Below are 19,548 nucleotides of genomic sequence, written 5' to 3' on the forward strand. Positions count from 1 at the left end.
TTCTGGATGTTATTTGTATCCTCTACAGTGAAGACAGATGCAAAATATCTGTTCAATTCCTCCACCATTTCCTTATTTTCCACTATTAACTCTCCCGACTCACTCTCGCGAGGACCAACACTCACTTTACTTACTCTTTTCCTTTTTAAATACCTGTGAAAACTCTTGCTATCTGTTTTTATATTTCTAGCTACATGTCATTTGTACTCTAATTTCTCTCTCATTATTCTTTTAGTCATTCTTTGCTGTTTTTAATATTCTACCCAATCTTCTGACCCGCCACTACTCTTTTCTGAATTGTATACTTTTTCTTTCAATTTGATACTATCTTTAACTTCCTTAGTTAAACATGGATGGTGCGTCCTTCCCCTGCAGTCTTTCTTTCTCACTGGAATATATCTTTGCTGAGAGTTATGAAATATTTCCTTAAATGAGTACTGACCTATCCCTTAACCTAATTTCCCATTTTACTTTAGCCGGCTCTGTCTTCAAACCCTCATAATTGCCCTTATTTAAGTTAAAAACACTAGTCTTAGATCCAATCTTCTCACCCTCAAACTAAATGCGAAATTTAATCATGTTGTCATCACTGCTCCCTAGGGGCATCTTTACTATGGGGTCATTAATTAATCCTGTCTCGTTACACACTACCAGACCTAGAATGTACTGCTCTATGAAACAGTCCTGCAAACACTCCATGAACTCATCTTCCAGGCAACCTTTGCCAATCTGATTTATCCAATCAATCTGTAGATTAAAATCACCCATGATTATCACCGTACCTTTCTCACGAGCCCCTGTTATTTCTTCCTGTATACCCTGTTACTATTATTGTTAGGGGGCATGAGGGCGGCTGTTAGCTGGCACATACTGATGAAAGGAGTAATGCAATTCCTTGCTCCTAGAGAGGAGGGTAGGAAGGTGTAGAGTAATCAGCCGGCTACAGTAATCTAGGGGCTATCACATCATTCATCAATTTTGGTAAATCACAAGTTGGGATCCCATCCAATATGGTGGAGATTCAAGAGTCTAACAAGGTTATAAATTGTTTGCTGAAGTTTCTTTTTTGGTAGTTGTGATCTAAATTACATTGACAAAATATGTATATTTCTCATGTGTTTCCCTCCCCTGCAATTCCCTCCATTCTACACGTACGCAATCGGACCCTTCCCCCACCGCCCCACAGCCTCTACCCTTCCTCTAGACTTCCTCACCCTCCAACAGGACCCTAGTCCTTCTCCCCAGCCCTCTCCTGAGTTTTCCCCATCCCCAGTCGTTTGTGCTGTGATCGTGACTGTATTCAAGAAGGGAGTTGTCTCCCAATTGTGGCAACTGCAGCAGAGTCTCCCTGCTGTCTGCCACAGGGAAGAACATTGCAAAGATTGTCCTCAATCGCCTCCTCCCAGTGGCTGAAGAGCTCCTTCCGGAGTCTCAGTGTGGTTTTCACCCACCAAGAGGCACCACAGACATGATCTTCACTGCACGGCAAATCCAAGAAAAATGCAGGAAACAACGCCAACCGCTGTACATGGCCTTTCTTGACCTCACAAAAGCCTTTGATTCTGTCTACTGTGAAGGTTTAGGGAGCATCCTGCTCAAATTTGGCTATCCTCAGAAGTTTGTCACCATCCTCCATCTACTACACGATGACATACAAGTCATGATCCTCACCAAGGGAACCACCATAGACCCTATCTCAGTCAAGACTGGCGTCAAGAAAAACTGTGTCAACGCGCCAACCCTCTTCTCCATTTTCCTCACTACAATATGACACCTCACCTCCAGCAGATACTCGCAGGATGGAGATAATCTACACAACAGATAGGAAACTGTTCAACTGACACTGCCTTCAATCCCAAACCAAAATCACTCCAACCTCAGTGTTAAAGCTTCAGTATGCAGATGATGCTTGCGTTTGCGCTCACTCTGAAACTGAGGCTCCAGATCATTGTCAACACCTTTTCTGAAGCACATGAGAAAATGGGTCTTTTGTTAAACACTCTTCCAACCAGCTCTCACAGACAACACCTCCCCGCACCCCCGTCAATCAAGATCAATTGCGAGATCCTGAAAATGTAAACCATTTTCCATATCTTGGGAGGCTCCTCTCGACGAAGGCAGACATAGATGATGAAGGTCATCATTGCTTCCAATGTGTTAGCTTAGCCGACTGAGGAAGAGAGTATTTGAGGATCAGGATCTCAAACCCAAGACAAAGTTCATGGTTTACCGGGCAGCAGTGATCCCTGCGCTTCTATATGCTTCGGAGACTTGGACAACCTACAGCAGGCATCTCAAAGCACTGGAGAAGTGCAACTAGAGGTGCCTCTGAAAGATCCTCCAAATCCAGTGGCAAGAAAGGCAGTCCAACTGCAACATCTCTCCCAAGCCAACCTGCCCAGCGTCGGGGAACTAATCACCCAAAACCAGCTCTAGTGGGTGGGACATGTCTTTCCCAAACCTGATACTAGACTCCCAAAGCAGCTGTTCTACTCAGAACCTGGTCGTGGCAGGAGACGTCCTCAAAGCATCCCTGAAAAAATCAAACTTTCCCATCGACTCGTGAGAGTCCCTGGCTTGTGACCATCCTAGATGGAGAAAACTCATTTGGGAAGGCATCCTACACCTCGAGAGACTTTGTTGGAAACATGTGGAGGAGAAGTTGAGGCATCAGAGGGAGCGCACAAACATCCAAACTACTCATCTACTTGGCCCTTCAAGCACCACCTGCCCCTCATGGGGCAGAGTCTGTAGATCACACATTGGACTTACCAGCCATCTCAGAACCCATCAGACCGGAGTGGAAGCAAAACTTCTCAATCCTGATGGACTACCTAAGAAGGACATAATTCTCATGGTGTCTCCTGTGGATCAGTGGGTAGCACTCTCACTGCTAAGCCAGAGGTCATAGCTTCAAGTCCTTCTCTAGATACGTGAATACAAAATCTAGGCTGACTCTCCAGTGTGGTGCTAGGAAGTGCTACACTGTCAGAGATGCCATCTTTCAGATGTGACATTAAATTAATGTCCCCATCTGCCCTCTCAGGTGAATGCAAAATACCCTGTGCCACTATTCAAATAAGAAAAGGGGAGTTATACCTGGCCAATATTTATCCCTTGAGCAACATCACTAACAGCAGTTGTCTGATCATTGTCAGATTGCTGGTTATAGGAATTTGCCGTGCACAAATTGGCCGCTGTGTTTCCTACATTTACAACAGTGACTACACTTCAAAAGTACTCCATTGGCTTTAAAGTGCTTTGAGGTCTCATGTGGTTGTGAAAGATGCTATACGAATGCAAGTCTTTCTTTTTTTCTTTTTCAAGAATCTCTCATTTCAATATTACTCTTGGCTTTTCTGAAACACCGCAATGAGGAAGGAAGACAAAATCAATCTTTATAGCGATTTTTTTTAAACTTTGAAGATCATTGAGTCTTTTAACAAAACGATTTTGAATTAAGATGCTCTGGGTCAGATGGAGTTGTACCTAGCAACGCCTTCCAGGCAGAATATAGGGGAACAAGACAACAGCACTTAATTACTTAATTTATATGAGGCTGGCTTCAGGGCTGTGGCATCCCCTTCTGTAATCCGGCCACAGTTAAAATAAACAATAGAAAAAAATCACCTTCGAGCTTCCCTCCCACACCTTGCCCCCCACCCCGAATACCTCCACCCACCGCCACCCCCCCCAACACCTCCACCACCCCCCCCCCCTTCAGATGGGGTTCAATTCTGCTCTTCAGAATGCCAGCTAGCCTCCAAAATTACACCAAGTCCCCTATGAAGTTGAGGAGACAGGAGTTTGCAAGGTATGCAGTCCCACCCCCTCTTGTGGTGCTCTTGTAAGAACTACAAAATATACATTCCAATAGGCAGCTCACTGGCCATGTTATGAATGAGGATTATGAACCCAATGGTTTATTGACCCCACTGACTCTTCCGCACATGCCCCACTCACAATCTGCCTGTGTAAACCATTCCCCATCCCAGGTCTGAGTTGATATCAGTAATCATTTTGATTTTGGCTTATCATAAACTGACAGCAAAATATTTCTGCTTTCCTCAAGGTACTTTTGTCGAGCTCTTACATGCAGAGTAACCCCTTCCTTCGCAGAGTCACATTGCTTGCTTACGGATCATTAGTCCAAAAATATTGCACAACTGTCCGGGTTTGCCCTGATGAAGCTCTCCAGGTGCGTGAGTATCAGAAACATGGCGGTAGATTTTAACCCTGGGCGGTGACTCGAGGGAGCAGATCAATAGAAGAGAAATCAGGAGGGTTCGATAACAGGCGGGCAAGATCCTCCTCTTTTCAGATATAAATGTCTCCACCACGTTTAAAATATGCAGTTGCTTAGATCGACAAGCAAGTGGCAACCATTAACCATTTGCACTCGTGGCAGACTTACAGAAGAGGAGATGTTGGTGTAGAGGTAATGTCACTGAACTAGTAATTCAATGACCCAGGCTAATTTCCTGGGGACATGGGTTCAAATCCCATCGTGGCTGCTGGTGAAATTTAAATTTAATCAAAAAAATCTATAATTGAAAGCTAATCTCAGTAATAGAGTCATGAAACTATCATTGATTGTCATAAAAACCCACCTGCATGGGTTCATTAGGAAAGGAAATCTGCTGTCCTTACCTGGTCTGGCCTATATGTGATTCCAGACCCAATGTGGTTGACTCTTAACTGCCCTCCGAAATGGCATAGCGAGCCACTCCGTTCAAGGGCAATTAAGGACAGACAACAAATGCTGGCCTTGGCAGTGATGCCCATATCTGATGAAAGGATAAAAAAGACACTTGCCAGTTATAGTGCCATAAACAGCTTGTTTATTTCAGGCAGAAAGTGCTGCACCTATGCACTCATTCGCACCTTAGTAATGTGCGCTGAATGCAAGAATAATCGTAAGTAAATTCACCTCGTTATTGTTTAGCTAACTTAAATCTTTCTAACCCTCTCTAAATTGTGTGGGTTTATGATGTCTACTGAATACTGTCTGCAGGTTAAATGAAGCTGGTTGCATTGCATGCAGCCTTGTTTAGTTGCTTAAATTGTGTTCAGCAACCTTCTTGTTAAATAGTAGAGTTCTGTAACAGTGCTACTCCATCATACCGGCCGGCATATAAAACAGCCAAATAACATTCACACAAGCATGCACGTATTAAGTGGTGGAGACCGTAAAATTAGAACCTAAGAACGTAGGAACAGAAGGAGGCCATTCAGTCCCTTGTGTCTGTTCTGTCATTCAATGAGACCATGGCTGATCTGTATATTAACTCCCGCCTTGGTTCTTAAACTGAGCAAAAAAAAAAATCTGTTTTTCAACTTTCCAGCCTCAACAGCTTTTTTGAGGAGAGCGTTCTAGATTCCTGCTACTCTTTGTTTGAAGAAGTGCTTATTGACATCATGGCCTTGCCCTAATTTATACGTTATGCTGAGCTCCCCACCAGCACCACCCCCTTCCCATCCCTTGTTCTGGACTCTTCCCCACCAAAGGAAATAGTTTCTGTCTATCTACCCTATCAACTTCTTTAATCATCTTAAACTCAATTATATCACTCCTTAATCTTCTATATTCAAGAGAATACAAGTTTAGTCTTTGCAATTAGTCCTAAGTATTATAAGCACCGTTCTCCAGGGTCTAGATATATAAGTAATAATAAAAGCACAATACTGCAGATGCTGGAAATCTGAAATACACTCAGCAGGTCAGGCAGCATCTGTGGAGAGAGAAGCAGAGCTAACATTTCAGGTCTGTGACAAAGATTAGAAAAGAATTAGGTTTTAGGCAAGTGAAATGGTGGGGGGGTGCAGTTGGTGGGGAAGAGAACAAAGGGGAAGGTGTTTGATAGGGCAGAGGGCAGGAGAGATTAAATAACAAAACTGTCATGGGACAAAGGTAAAGAGTGTGTTAATGCTTGTGGTGAAAGACAAAGCGTTAATCCAGAGAGAGTGTTAATGGCAGAGAAATGAGCAGCTCTATCCACATGAAAAAACAGGCACATGGTTAAAAAATAAAATACTAAAAAAAATATAAAAAGGCCAGTCATGCTCTGAAATTGTTGAACTCCAGGTTGTGTTGGCGAAGGTGTAAAGGCTGTATACTTACATTCTGTCCTCTGCAGCCACTCCACGAGCTCGTCATTGAGGCCGGCAGCAGAGGCCATGAAGAAGAAACGATCCTCGGCCTCAAAGCAATCGGCAACGCAGGGCAGCCAGCGAGTCTGAAGCGCATCCAGAAACTCCTGCCGGGATTTGGGAACATCGCCAGCAGTGTCTCAAGCAGAATCCAAGGGGAGGCCGTGATGGCGTTACGCAACATCGCGAAGAAGGAGCCACGCAAGGTGAGATGAGATGGCGAATTCACTCCCTGTGGTGTTTTGAACAGGATCATAAAAGTTGAATACAGTAAAAGATAAAAGGTAGCACAAGGCAAGTCAGGAAGTAATGACTAGATATATAAAGTGGAAAATGCTGGAAAAACTCGGCAGGTCAGGCAGCATCTGCGGAGAAAGAAACAGAGCTAATGTTTCAGGTTTGTGACCTTTAGTCAGAACTGGGAAACGTTATAGATACAAACCTCCAATATACCTGCATTCATCTAATTCTGGCCTATTCAGCATCCCTGATTTTAATGACTCCATCATTGGTGGCCGTGCCTTCAGCTGCCAAGGCCCTAGGTTCTCGAATTCCTTCCCTAAACCTCTCTGCTATCCCTCCTTTAAGAGGTGGCTCAAAACCTAACTCTTTCACCAACCTTTTGGTCATCAGCTCTAAGATCTCCATTTTGTGGTTTGGTGTTAAATTTTGTTTGGTTACACGCCTGTGGGGCATCTTGGGATGTTTTACCAAATTAAAGGTGCTATATAAATACAAGTTTTTGTTGCTGTTGTTGTTTAAAGCAACCACAGAGACATGGAATATTCCATCATGTTTTGCAAACCTTTCTGCAATGAATCAAGTCCTCTGTGAGTAGGATGCATGCATGTGGCCCTTTTCTGTACTGACAGAAGAAACATCCCTACTTTCACTGCCTTTGTACTTGCTTTAAGGGCTGTGACATCTGTAATATTTTCCGCTTCCGATGCAAGGTCACCAACCTGAAATATTAACTCTGTTTCTCTTTCCACAGACAGTACCTGACCTGCTGAGCATTTCCAGCATTTCCTCCTTGTATTTCAGACTTCCAGCATCTGCAGTATTTTGCCTTTTGTAATAATGATCAGGTGATGCCAAGCTGGGGTTAGCGAGACCTGTGGGCTGCAGTGCCAAGGAAAGACTGTGGGCCGCAGTCGTGGTACCCCCATTGCCAGCACCTACTGAAGGAACTGCTCCCCCTCAAGAGTCATTACATTCAGTCTTAGTTTGAGCACAATGAGAATGCAAGAAGGCATGAGAGAGAAAGGAATAGAAGGTTATGTCGAAAGGGTTAGCAGAAGAGGGTGGGAGGAGGTTCACATGCAGCACAAATGTTGGATCAAATGGCCTGTTTCTGTGCTGTGGATACTATGTAACTGCATGTAACGCATAAAACAGGTGTTTGGACCTTTGATTATGTAAATTAGGAGCTTAAAGGACCCTCCTGACCAACTGGACAAGTGCACTGGGCTGGCGTTGGGCCTACCCCTCCTAGGATTCTTCAGCAGCCATCCACAAAATGTAAGCCGTTGATTTTTTTTCAAAAAGCACCTTCCTGTGGAGCCAGGTGCAGCCAGAGCATCAATATCCCCTGTCCCACCCCACCCCGCCCCATGACTCAACTGAGGGCCTCCACTGGTCAGGCAGGCTGCCCAAAATCAGTTCCTCATCAGTCAAGCTACCAGTCTTAGCAGTTAGTCCCGCGTATGCAGATTAGGCCCCAGTTCCAATTTCTATCAATCCTTGGGCCTCCTGCTTTGGGAGTATGCCGTTTCTACAGCACCAAGCCTGGGCCTGGAAACAGGTTTGGACTAACCTCTGTTCTAAAGAGTGCTAGGCCCATGTTTTCCTAACCTTTCTACAGTTAATTAAGTCCTCTGTCGCCAGAGCTTGTGGCCTTTCTCTGTACTAAGGGAGTGCTGCACTGTTGGAGTTTCAGATGAGACATTAAAAAGAGGTCCCAGTGCACCCTCAGGTGGATGTAAAAGCTCCCGTGGCACTACTTTAAAGAAGAACAGGGTAGTTTTCCCCTGGTGTCCTGGCCAATATTTTTCCCTCAACTACTATCACTAAAAAAAATCTGGTCAATTCTTGCTGTTTGTGGCTTGCTGTGTGCGTAATGGCTGCCACTTTTGTTATATGTTGGCACATGTGATGAGTTAGCATGTGTCTGTATGTGTATGTTAACACGTGTTGGCATGTTTGTGTGTCATTGTGTGTGCATGTGTTGGTGTGTGTGTGTCGGCACATGCATGTATGTCAGTGTCGGTGTGTGTGTGTCGGCCTATGTGTGTGCATGTCGACTTGTGTGAATGTTTTAGCGTGTGTGTCAGCATGTGTGTCACCGTGTGTTTGTCAGTGTGTGTGTGTGTGTCAGCGTGTGTGTCACCGTGTGTTTGTCGGTGTGTGTGTGTCGGCATGTGTGTTGGCATGCGTGTGTCTCGTCACGTGCGTGTGTGTCAGCGTCGGCATGTATGTGTTGTGTGGTGCTGTGTGTGTATGTGCCGCCGTGTGTGTATGTGCCGCCGTGGTGTGTGTGTGTGCCGCCATGTGTATGTGTGTCGGCATGTGTGTGTGCCACCATGTATATGTGTGTCAGTGTGTGTGTGTTGGCATGTTTGTATGTGTTGTGTGTTGCCATGTGTATGTGTATCGGCGTGTATGTGTCAATTTGTATATGTCGGTGTGAGTGTAAGCACGTGTGGGTGGGTGGGTTGATGTGTTGGCTGTGAAACACTTTGCGACATCTGCTGACATGAAAGGTGCTATGTAAATGCAAATCCTTCCATTTCTTTCCATCCATAAGATGAAGGTTACAAATCTGCACATCATACCTAACTTAGCTGCAATCTCTTGTACAGGTGCAAGCCCTCACTGTTCAGTTATTTATGAACAAAAGGAACCACGTTGAAGTACGAATGAGAGCTTTCATTGTTTTGCTGGAAACCAAACCATCCATGGCTTTAATTGCGACAGTGACTGACTCACTGACCAGGGAGACCAACTTACACTTGACCAGCTTTGCTTATTCCTACATGAAATCTCTAGCAGGATCCTCGCTGCCAGATCTCCAGTCACTGTGAGTATAAAGAAAGCATGAACCATTGAGCAAGATCTTGGCCCACTAGAGTGAGAATGTCAGTGTTAACACTACTGATTTTTACAGGGCCGCTAGTTGCAACATCGCTGTCAAACGTTTGAACCAAAAGTGCGACACACTCAGTTATCGATACAGCAAAGGCTTGCATCTTGGCGCATTTAAAGGTAAGCGGAAGCTAAAATCTATTGTTTCAAATCTTTTTCTCGAATGACTTAAGAGCAAAAGAAAGGGAAAACAAATTATAATACAGGCCAGCACTTCTGGTGACACTACTGAGGGAGTGCTGCACTGTCTGATGTGCTGTCTATACATGACCCAGTCCAACTCTCCATGGTTGGCCATGGGGTGTCTAGGGATGAGAAATAAATACTGCCCAAACCCCAACCACAAATATAAAAAGTCTATTCATTATCTAGTTCCCTTTAAGATACTTTGAGAGTTCTCTCTGTGCACTATAAAAGGTGTTATGATATACTGGACTACATTTTGATAACATTTTTATACTTGCCTTTTGAGATACTGATTACAGAGTAATGAGTCTTGAGAACTGTTCCTGCAGATAAGTTTTTGGCTGGGATCGCTGCCAATTTTTACTTAATAAAGAGGTCTGAGGGTATTCTGCCAACTTCAGCTGTGGCCAACTTTAAAGTTTATGGTCTTGGAGTCTCCACAGATTTTCTAGAGGTAACTCAACCATGAAATAACAATAAACAAGAGTGCCATCTGCTTCTATCTCACTGATGTCCCAGTTTCGAAACGTAGTGACTCTGTGCTTGTATTTGTAAAGATCGGTATCCAAGCAGAAGGACTGCAACTGGCCTTGTGGAAAAACAGTCAACCCAACAGGAGAGGATCGAGGAACATCAGAAACGAGCGCATTATGGGGAAGGTAGGGACAATTCCTTTCCCCTCCATTTTCTTTCCCTCTTATCCTGAAGACTGTTGCTAGCGTATCTTCCTCAGGTGTTGGTCACCATGCAGTATCTCACTCAAGTGTCCATTGTTCAGGTGTGATGTATGACAGTGAGTTTTGATAGGTTTTTCAACTAAAATGACCATTGCAATCAAGCACAATCCGATCACAATACAATGTCCACACACGTAAACATTCTAGAAAGGGACACTAGTTGATGATAAACAACAGGGACCCTCATTTGTGTTGCTCATGCTACACTCACACACCAAGGGATGGAGAGATTACATAACAATAATTTAATATACTTCACTTTGTCTTTCGGATGAGAAGTTAAACCAAGGCCCTGCCTGCCCTCTCAGGTGTGTGTAAAAGATCCCATGGCACTATCTCCCTGGTCTCAATCAACATCACAAAAACAGATGATTTGGCCATTATCACATTTTTGTTTGAGGGAGCTTGCTGTGCGCAAATTGGCTGCTGTGTTTCCTACATGACATTACATTACAGTGACGACACTTCAAAAAAGTACTTCATTGGCTGTAAATCTCTTTGCGATGTCTTGAGATTACGAAAGGTGATGTATAAAATCAAGTCTTTCTATTTTTCATAATGACTGGCCTATCCTTGAAGTGATTTATGACTTTAATCCCTTATAGGGACTAAACCAAATCAGGAGTACATCCCTGTAAATCTCTTTCAATTAAGTTCAAACCAGACAGATTCTCACAGACACTTGCTTGGATCCGAAGAATTGAACTAGCTCTCCCTCAAAGAAAGAAATCCACAGAGAATATTACCAACCTTCAGATAGCCTATTTTTAATAACTTATAGCTAGGTCATAAATATCCCAGATATTATAAGGATCTGGGAAACTCTCTTCAATACATATCGCCCGACTTAAGGAGACACAGTGAGGGGGTTTGTGCAGTTGTATACAGAATGTTACAGGAGATAATTTATTAACTTTTATAAATGTATTCAAGAATTGAACATGCAGTACACTTTAAGTGGCTAAATATACTGCAACATAAAAGATTACTAAAATTTGTAAACAAAAAATCTTATTTCTAAAATAGAATCCAAACGTTTCACCTTGACAATGTTACAGAAAAATGTCTTAAAATATCCATCAAAATCCAAAGTAAATTGTTACCTTAAATTCCCCGAGTAGGCCTCCTGCTTAACAAGATAAAGCACTCTAGGTTACGAGTAGAATTCACTTGTCACACAGTCAGCCACCTTTACCATTTGTTGAGAAGCATTGTTGAAGAATTCAATACTACTGATTTTTCAATTCAAAACTCTTATGTTTGTACTGCTTCTAATCGATTAACTCATCCTTTGCAAATGTGAGTTTACGTTTCTGTAAATGTTCCTCCCTCTTTCGTGATACATATATGGTTGTATCATTCTCAATTAATTTAATTGTTGAGAATTCCCTTATCATTCAATTGTGAGCTTTTATCTGGTCAAAATGTCTGTAGTGTTTTATGCTAACGCTATTACTTTGTTTTATAAATGTGTTCTTTTCTAAAAAGCCTTTTTTAAGCGAACTTTGTGCAGTAAATTTTTTTCTTTTTAAATTAAATTGGGGTTGCATGGCATCTGTTTTTCTTATGTAGTGTGCTATTTTTGTGATTGGTCATTCGTAATGATTCCTTGGTATTATTTTGTACTATCACCTTAAGATAGTCTGTCTATATTATTATTCTCAATTAATTAGGACCATAGCTTGACTATAGCTATCAGTATGTACCAGGTGCAGTATATCTCAGTATGCCTTATTTTTAATTAGTTTTTAGATTCCAATGTAGTGTAGACATTGAGATGGGCTTTTTTAATTACAAGTGAATCAGCAATTTTTAACTCTGTTCTGAAAGGGGAATTCCAGTGAATTTTGAAAACTGACCATTTATTCAATCTTTAATTGTATTAAATGAATCTTTATTTCTTCAGTTTACTCAATCTCTAATTCTATTAAATGAATCTTTATTACTAAGGTGTAATGTATTAATGATATCTAAATTCTACCTAATTAGGTGTATGTATTAATTATCGATATTCTTTCCTAATTATCCCTATTATACCTATATTTCATCACATCCTCAGTCTAAAGCAGACGGTAAAGGGAAAGTCAGAGTCACACATCAGATCAAAATAAAGAGCAGCTGGTTGTCCCCTAACAGCTGTGGATTTCAATCTATGTTGGACAGTAAATTCACCAAACCCAAGCTGCCAGCTGCCATTCAAATCGAGCAGCTGTCAGGTTTACGGTGCTGTGATTCTCCGGCCCATGCTTTGTTTGAAATTATAACATAAATTAGTGGAAATACATGGCTTTTCTATCTGTACCCTATTTTAATTAATTCTTGGGATATGGGCGTCCCTAGCAACACCCATCCCTAGTTTCCTTGAGAAGGTGGTGGTGATCCTTCTTCTTGAACCACTGCAGTCCATGGGGTGAAGATATTCCCACAGTGCTATTACGTAGGGAGTTCCAGGAGCTTGACCCAATGACAATGAAGGAATGGCTGATGTATGTCCAGGTGAGGATGGTGTGTGACTCTGAGGGAATCTTGAAGGGGATGGTATACCTGCTGCCTTTGTCCTACTAGGTGCTGGAGGATGCAGGTTAGGAGGTGTTGTCCAAGAAGCCTTGGCGAGTTGCTGTAGTGCATGCTGTGGATAGTACACACTGCAGGGAAAAGACCAGTCAATGTCTCAGGGGTAAACCCTTCCACAAAGCTCCACCTGAATTATTAGCTTTTCATTTCTCATCGGAAGCTGAGAATCTCTGCCATTTTCTGATTTTGTTTCAGATTTATAGCATTTACTGATAGTTTTTTCTTCTGATTTGTCACCCTCCAGGTGCCTGGATGGAAACCGATACCCACAGTTAAGCCATTGGCAGTCGCCTACATCAAGCTTTTTGGTCAAGAGCTTGCTTATGTCGAACTTAACCAGAATGATATACAAGAGGCTGTGAAGGTATGGACTATGCCATTTAAATGGATGGGGCCACCGATGAGAGAATTCAGATACTGGGATTATTTTCATTGGTGCAGAGAACATTAAGAGAAGACTCATTAGAGGTTTTTAAAACAGAATTTTTAGAGAAAGGCTATTTCCTTTGGTTGGAGAGTGACAAGGGATCATCAAATTAAAATTATCACTGAGTGAGGAGAGAAGTTATAAGAAATTTATTTAGAGTGCAGTTGGAGCATGGGATTGAATTGTCTTTCTAGGTGGTAGAGGTCGTGGGTTTGGAAGGTTGAAGAAGCCTTGGTGAGTTGCTGCAGTGCATCTTGTGGATGGTACACACTGCTGCCACTGTGCACCATTAGTAGATGGAGTGCTGTAAACCTCTTAGTTGTTTTCAAATGGCTATAAGCCCAAGAATGGACTTGGCAGAGGTCATGGAGAGCACCTCATTTACCAAGGGCCATTGGACACCTATGTCACTATGGGCTCATCTCCAGTGCCAACCCTAGCCAATTTTCTGCAAAATCTGCCAACTTCCCATCATGAGAGTTGCCCAGGGCCTAACCCACCCCAAAGCTACATGATGATTCACGCAGTCCCTGTGTGAGGGGCCTGATCGCAAAATTTTTTATTTGTTCTTCACACTGCTTCCCCACACTTGAGCCCTCTCCTGCCCATGCTCCCCCCCCCACCCAAGAACCAACTTCATCCATCTGGAGGTAAAAAGACTTTATCTCACTCAGTCTATTGGTTTCCAGGAAGTAGAAATTCCCAGGGTAGGAAGACCCCACCAGCTGACAACATTGACCATATAAGGAGTAGATGGGGGGGTTCAACTCCTCACAAGGCCACGCGGGATTGCCCAGAGTTGGGAGGGAGCCAGTGCTACTGCGTCTCTAGGGTTGGGTTGATGTAGAACATCAGCCATGATAATATTGAATGGAGGAGGAGGCTCAAAGGCCAAAATGGCCTACTCCTACTCCAAAGTTCTTATTATCCAGTGGGTTTTGCCAGACTGCCGTCAGTTAATAAGGCAGATCGGTGGAATTGCGGAGCAATGTCAGGGACTTGTACTCTAACTTGCGGCACAGTGACGCAGTGGTTAGCACCGCAGCCTCACAGCTCCAGCGACCCGGGTTCAATTCTGGGTACTGCCTGTGTGGAGTTTGCAAGTTCTCCCTGTGTCTGTGTGGGTTTTCTCCGGGTGCTCCGGTTTCCTCCCACATGCCAAAGACTTGCAGGTTCGATAGGTAAATTGACCATTATAAATTGCCACTAGTATAGGTAGGTGGTAAGGAAATATAGGGACAGGTGGGGATGTGGGAGGAATATGGGATTAGTGTAGGATTAGTATAAATGGGTGGTTGATGGTCGGCACAGACTCGGTGGGCCGAAGGGCCTGTTTCAGTGCTGTATCACTAAAAAAAAAACTAACTTACTTGTTTATTTTTGTTTTTGCATAGCTAATGAGCAACCAAGCAAGAAGGGACAGCCTAATAAAGAAATTCATAAACCAGCTTCAGCGTGGACTCACAACGCAATGGACCAAGCCCTTACTGGCAACTGAGATTCGGCACATTGTGCCAACATCACTTGGCCTGCCATTGGAGCTGGCATTTTATTACACTGTTGTTTCAGCAGTTGCAGTAAAGGGTAATGATTTCTTAGACAGTTGCAACAGTGGTCTGAATTTTACCGTAGGCTTCAGGACCCCAAGGTCCAGCTGAAAAGTGGGTCCCAAGCCGGCACTTGCTGGCAAGGGTAGTAGCTCGGTGATTTTGCCACAGGTGAGCTCTTCATTGGCTGCCTGCAGGATCGCTGTCCTATTATGGATGGCAGGTGGGACCCTGATGCTGCTGGCCCAATCAGAGGGCCAGCAGCTCTGAAGCCTCAGCAACCCCACCAGGAGAGATGAGCACCACCGAGGCAGGTAGAGGCCTAAAAATGGAAGCTATGTAAAAATTAAAATTCAGGAGACTGAACGCAAAAGACACTGCGGGATTGTGGGGGAAACCCCTCCGGGTGGATCGTTAGGGATGCAGAGGCTGCCTTTCCCGCCCACAGCACCCTCTTTGGGCTATGGCCTCCCCCTCCACCCCTCCCGAGGCTGCCACAGGGTGACCGTCTCTATGAAGCTGGCGCTCTCACCACGCATTGGCGGGCTGCCCCGCCATGGGCAAAATGCCAGCAGCCCTGTAAAAATAGCTCTTAATTGGGGCTTTAATTATGCAAATCAGCTGCCTGCCACTGTGAGCTGGGGCTATCCGATCCGCCTGGCACCCCATCGCTGGGCAACATCCCCAGCAGCAGGACAGCAACGGGGAGACATCTCCACACGACTCTCCGCAATTTAACCGCCGCCCACCCATCCCCTCCCAGCGCCTTCGTTCCACCCGGGAGCCGGTAAGGTACAGCCCAAGGGGTCTGAAATAGGTGGTGGAAATACACAGCATAGGAAGGGAAAAATCAAGAGGCAGGCTTGCATTTATATCAAACCTCATTGTACCTTTCAGAAAAAGTGGAATAAGAGGAGGTAATTCAGCTCTTCAAGACTATTCCACCATTCATTTAGATCATTGCTGATTCATACCTCAACCCTATTTATTGCCTTTGCTTCCTATCCCTTATACTCTGACCTAACAAAAAGCTACAGGTCTCAGTCTTGAAAGCTCCAATTATTACCCAACATCTACAGCCCTTTCGGAGAGAAAATTCCAGATTTCTGCTACCTTTTGTGTGATAAGATGCTGCCTGATTTCCCTCTAAACCAATTTACCTTTTATTTAAAGACAATGACTCCTCATTCTTGAATCACCCCCAGAATTTCCCTATATCAACTCTATTTGATAGGCTACATTGAGTGCAATGACTATTCTTATGCAGGTGAACAGGACAGCTATTTCACAAGGTCCCATAGCAATCAGTTGAAAGACCAGTGACTCCACCTTTGGCTAATTTAAGCTATGATATTGAGAGTTCTCTTCTCTTTTTCAAATAATGTTGAGATCTATTTTTTGATCGGAGACCCTCTATAGGACTGAATGAAGCATCTGTGGAGAATTTGATTTCTGACCTTTACCCTCTCGGCCATCTTTGTTTTGGTGAATTCTGTCAAAGGGCTTTGACCCAAAACATTAACCAGTCTTTTCCTAATTCCGCTGTTGGCTGACCTGCTGTGTATTTCCAGCATTTTTCATGTTTAGTTCAGAATTCCAGCATTTGAAGCTTGATTTATCCTTTGTTGGAACAAAGCCAGTTAACTTAAATGACTATTTTCTTTCCTTATTGAATTCTTCCAACAGCCAAAGTGAAGTTCACTCCAGTCCCTACCAATTTTACAATGGTTCAGCTCCTGAACACCAGCATTCAGACTGATGTTCAGCTCAACCCAAGGTATTTATTTCATGGAACAGACGTAGAAATCTAATTAAACTGCCTGGGTGAAGTAGATAATCCTTTTCATTGTTTTCCTTTCCAGTTCAGTCAAAGACGTTATAGCCATCATGGGAATAAACACGCCTCTGATCCAGACAGGAGTGGAAGTGCAGTTGAAAACAAGCACTGTCGTTCCTGTGAACTTGACTGCAAGAGTAAACTTAAAGAAAAGCAACATTAAAATTGAAACACCCCCATTGCAACAGGAAGATCAGCTGTTCTCTGCTAGGTAACAGAAACCTACCCATTTGTATTAAAAACAGGAAATGCTGGAAATACTCAGCAGCTCTGGCAGCAAAAACAGAGTTAACAGGCAGAATTTCGTGGAGGTGGTGGGGGCACCCGGTGCTGAGCTGAAAAGGTGGGGGATTCCCACCTTGGCCTTTTCGAGCACCACCCCGCAACCCGCCACCCCCCACCACCACTCCTCCAGAGCAATCCTCCAACCTTCAGGCACTTTAAAGACAGGGATCCCGTCTCCAAGAGCTGCCGACCCAATCACAGGACCAGCAGCTCAGCAGTATTGGCAGCAACACTGGGAGCGGTGGCCAGTGCCGGTACTGCAGAGGCCTCGGACTCCCAGGACCAGCGCTGGATCCCCAGATGTCAGGAAAAGGAGGCAGTCACCGGGGTCAGTCCGGGGATGGGGGAGGGCAGGGTGGCTGGGAGGGTGGGTGTGAAGTCCAGTGGGTGGGGCATCCAGGGTCCATGGAGGTGTAGGCTTTTCCAGCAGATGGGCCACAGATTGCCCACAGAGGAGGGAACCCTCACCCAAGACCACAGGGAGGGCGAGTCGTTTTACGAAGCACCCTCCCCAAGTGTCAAAGGAACTTCCCGAGCTGCTGGTTAAATCCTAGTGTTGGGGGGAAGAGGCTCTAAAGTGGCCATTAATAGGTTACTTAGGGCCTCAGTTGGCCTCTGGGCAGGAAGGCTGTTGCCAGCCCATCGGTCCCCGGCAATATCGCTTGGCGACGGGGTGGCGATGGGCCCTCTGCAACCCACATCCTGTCGCAATTCTATCAGCTCCCCTACCTCCGACCCCATCTCAGGGGTCCATAAAATCCAGCCTGACATTTCAGGTCTGTGACCTTTCATCAGAATTGATAAAAGTTAGAAATGTAATAAGTTTTGAGCATTTGAAAGGATGGAGGATGGGAAGAAGAACAAAAGTGAAAATCTGTGATAGGGTGGAGGGCAGGAAAGATTAAATAACAAAAGGTTTCATATTGTAAGGCCAAAAGGTGTGGTAATGGGACAAGTAAAGAAACGAAAATGTGGTGTGAATGGCAGGATCCTGAATAGCTGCCATCCAAATGCAAAGTAAAGAAATTAAGAAAGAAATAAGAAAAAAACAAACAAGCAAAAAACACAAAACAAAATGGGAGCAGAGGTTATGATCTAAAATTCCAGAAAGCTGTAAAGAACCCAGTCAAAAGATGAGGTGCTGTTCCTCGAGCTTGCATTAAGCTTCATTGGAACACTGCAACAGACCAAGGACAGAAAGTCTGAGCGGGAGCAGGATGGAGAATTGAAATGACAGACCATTGGAAGCTCGGGAGTCACTCTTGCAGACTAAACAGAGGTGTTCCACAATGCAGGGGAAACCACATCGTGAGCAGTGAATACAGTGTAATAAGTTGAAAGATGTACGAGTAAATCCCTGTTTCACTTGGAAGGAGTGTTTGGAGCCTTAGATAGTGAGAAGGGAGGAGGTAAAAAGGCCGGTTTTGTATCTCCTGTGCTTGCATGGAAAGTTGCCAGAGGAAAGGGAGGGGTTATTGGAGGCGAATGAGGAGTGGATCAGGATGTCACGAAGGGAGCGGTCCTTTCGGAATGCTGAAAGAAGAGGGGAGGGGAAGATGTGTTTGGTGGTGGCATCATTCTCGGTTGAGGAAAAAGGAAAACGTAACAGAATCACTGGTATGGAAGGTTGCATCATCCAAACAGATGCGATGAAGATGGAGAAACTGGGAGAATGGAATCAAGTCCTTGCAGGAAGCGGGTTGTGAGGAAGTGCAGTCAAGGTCATGGGAGTCACTGGGCTTATAGTGAATATTGGTTGATAGCCTATCCCCAGAAATGGAGACAGAGAAGTCAAGGAAGGGAAGGGAAGAGTTGGAGATGGACAGTGTGAAGGTGAGAGAAGGGTGGAAATTGAAAGCAAGGTTGATGACATTTTCAAGTTCTGGGCAGCAGCAGAAAGCGGCAATGATACGGTAATCAATGTATCTGTAGAAAGAGGTGAAGGAGGGGGGCTGAGTAGGATTGGAACAAGGAACGTTCCACCTATCCCACTAAAACGCAGGCATAGCTAGGTCGCATGTGGGTACCCAGAGCAACACCTTTTGTTTGGGAGAAGTGAGTGGAGTTGAAGGAGAAGTCGTTTAATGTGAGAACAAGTTCAGCCAAGCAGAGAAGAGCGGTGGTGGTGGGTGCAGGTTGGGCCTCCGTTCAAGGAAAAAGCAGAGAGCTCTCAGACCAACCTTGATTTGAAAGTTGCCGATGGTTTCCACACAATTTTTAAGTGCTCTGCTCTCCTGCTGTGCTTTGCAGCTCAGAAAGGTATTCACGGTACTGTTTGAGTTTGATTTTCAGGAAGGTGCTGCCTGAAAGTGTGGTGGAAGCAGATTCAACTGCAGTTTTCAAAAGAGAGTTCAATAAATACCTGAACAGGAACAATTTGCAAGCTGTGGTGACAGGGCAGGGGACTAACTGGATAGGCCTTTCAAAGAGCCAGCACAGGCATGATGGGCCGAAAGGCTTCCTTCTGTGCTGTAAAATTCTATGATTTGATGATAGGAAAGCTGAAAGAACTTAGAGAGAGAAGTAAAACTTGCATTTATATGTCACCTTTAATGACTTCAGGACATCGTAAAGCAGTTCATAGCCAATGAAGTACTTTCGAAGTGTGGTCACTGTTGTAATAGAAACATAGAAAAATAGGAGCAGGAGTAGGCCATTCGG

The 19,548-nt window shown here is 44.3% G+C and overlaps 1 protein-coding gene across 1 annotated transcript in view; it reads left to right on the forward strand.

The window, feature by feature from the left end:
• vtg3 (vitellogenin 3, phosvitinless) overlaps window positions 1–19,548 on the forward strand; it is a 106,504-nt gene that overhangs the window by 39,747 nt on the left and 47,209 nt on the right. Inside the window, exons 10-19 of the mRNA XM_068038035.1 lie at window positions 4,073–4,198; window positions 6,138–6,356; window positions 9,012–9,229; window positions 9,317–9,414; window positions 9,810–9,934; window positions 10,038–10,139; window positions 13,036–13,155; window positions 14,613–14,802; window positions 16,452–16,542; window positions 16,628–16,813. Of these exons, the coding sequence (XP_067894136.1) occupies window positions 4,073–4,198; window positions 6,138–6,356; window positions 9,012–9,229; window positions 9,317–9,414; window positions 9,810–9,934; window positions 10,038–10,139; window positions 13,036–13,155; window positions 14,613–14,802; window positions 16,452–16,542; window positions 16,628–16,813 (1,475 nt within the window). The remainder of the gene's footprint in view (window positions 1–4,072; window positions 4,199–6,137; window positions 6,357–9,011; window positions 9,230–9,316; window positions 9,415–9,809; window positions 9,935–10,037; window positions 10,140–13,035; window positions 13,156–14,612; window positions 14,803–16,451; window positions 16,543–16,627; window positions 16,814–19,548) is intronic.

This window comes from Heterodontus francisci, chromosome 8 (genome assembly GCF_036365525.1).
Source record: "Heterodontus francisci isolate sHetFra1 chromosome 8, sHetFra1.hap1, whole genome shotgun sequence".
NCBI classification, from domain to species: Eukaryota; Metazoa; Chordata; class Chondrichthyes; order Heterodontiformes; family Heterodontidae; genus Heterodontus; species Heterodontus francisci.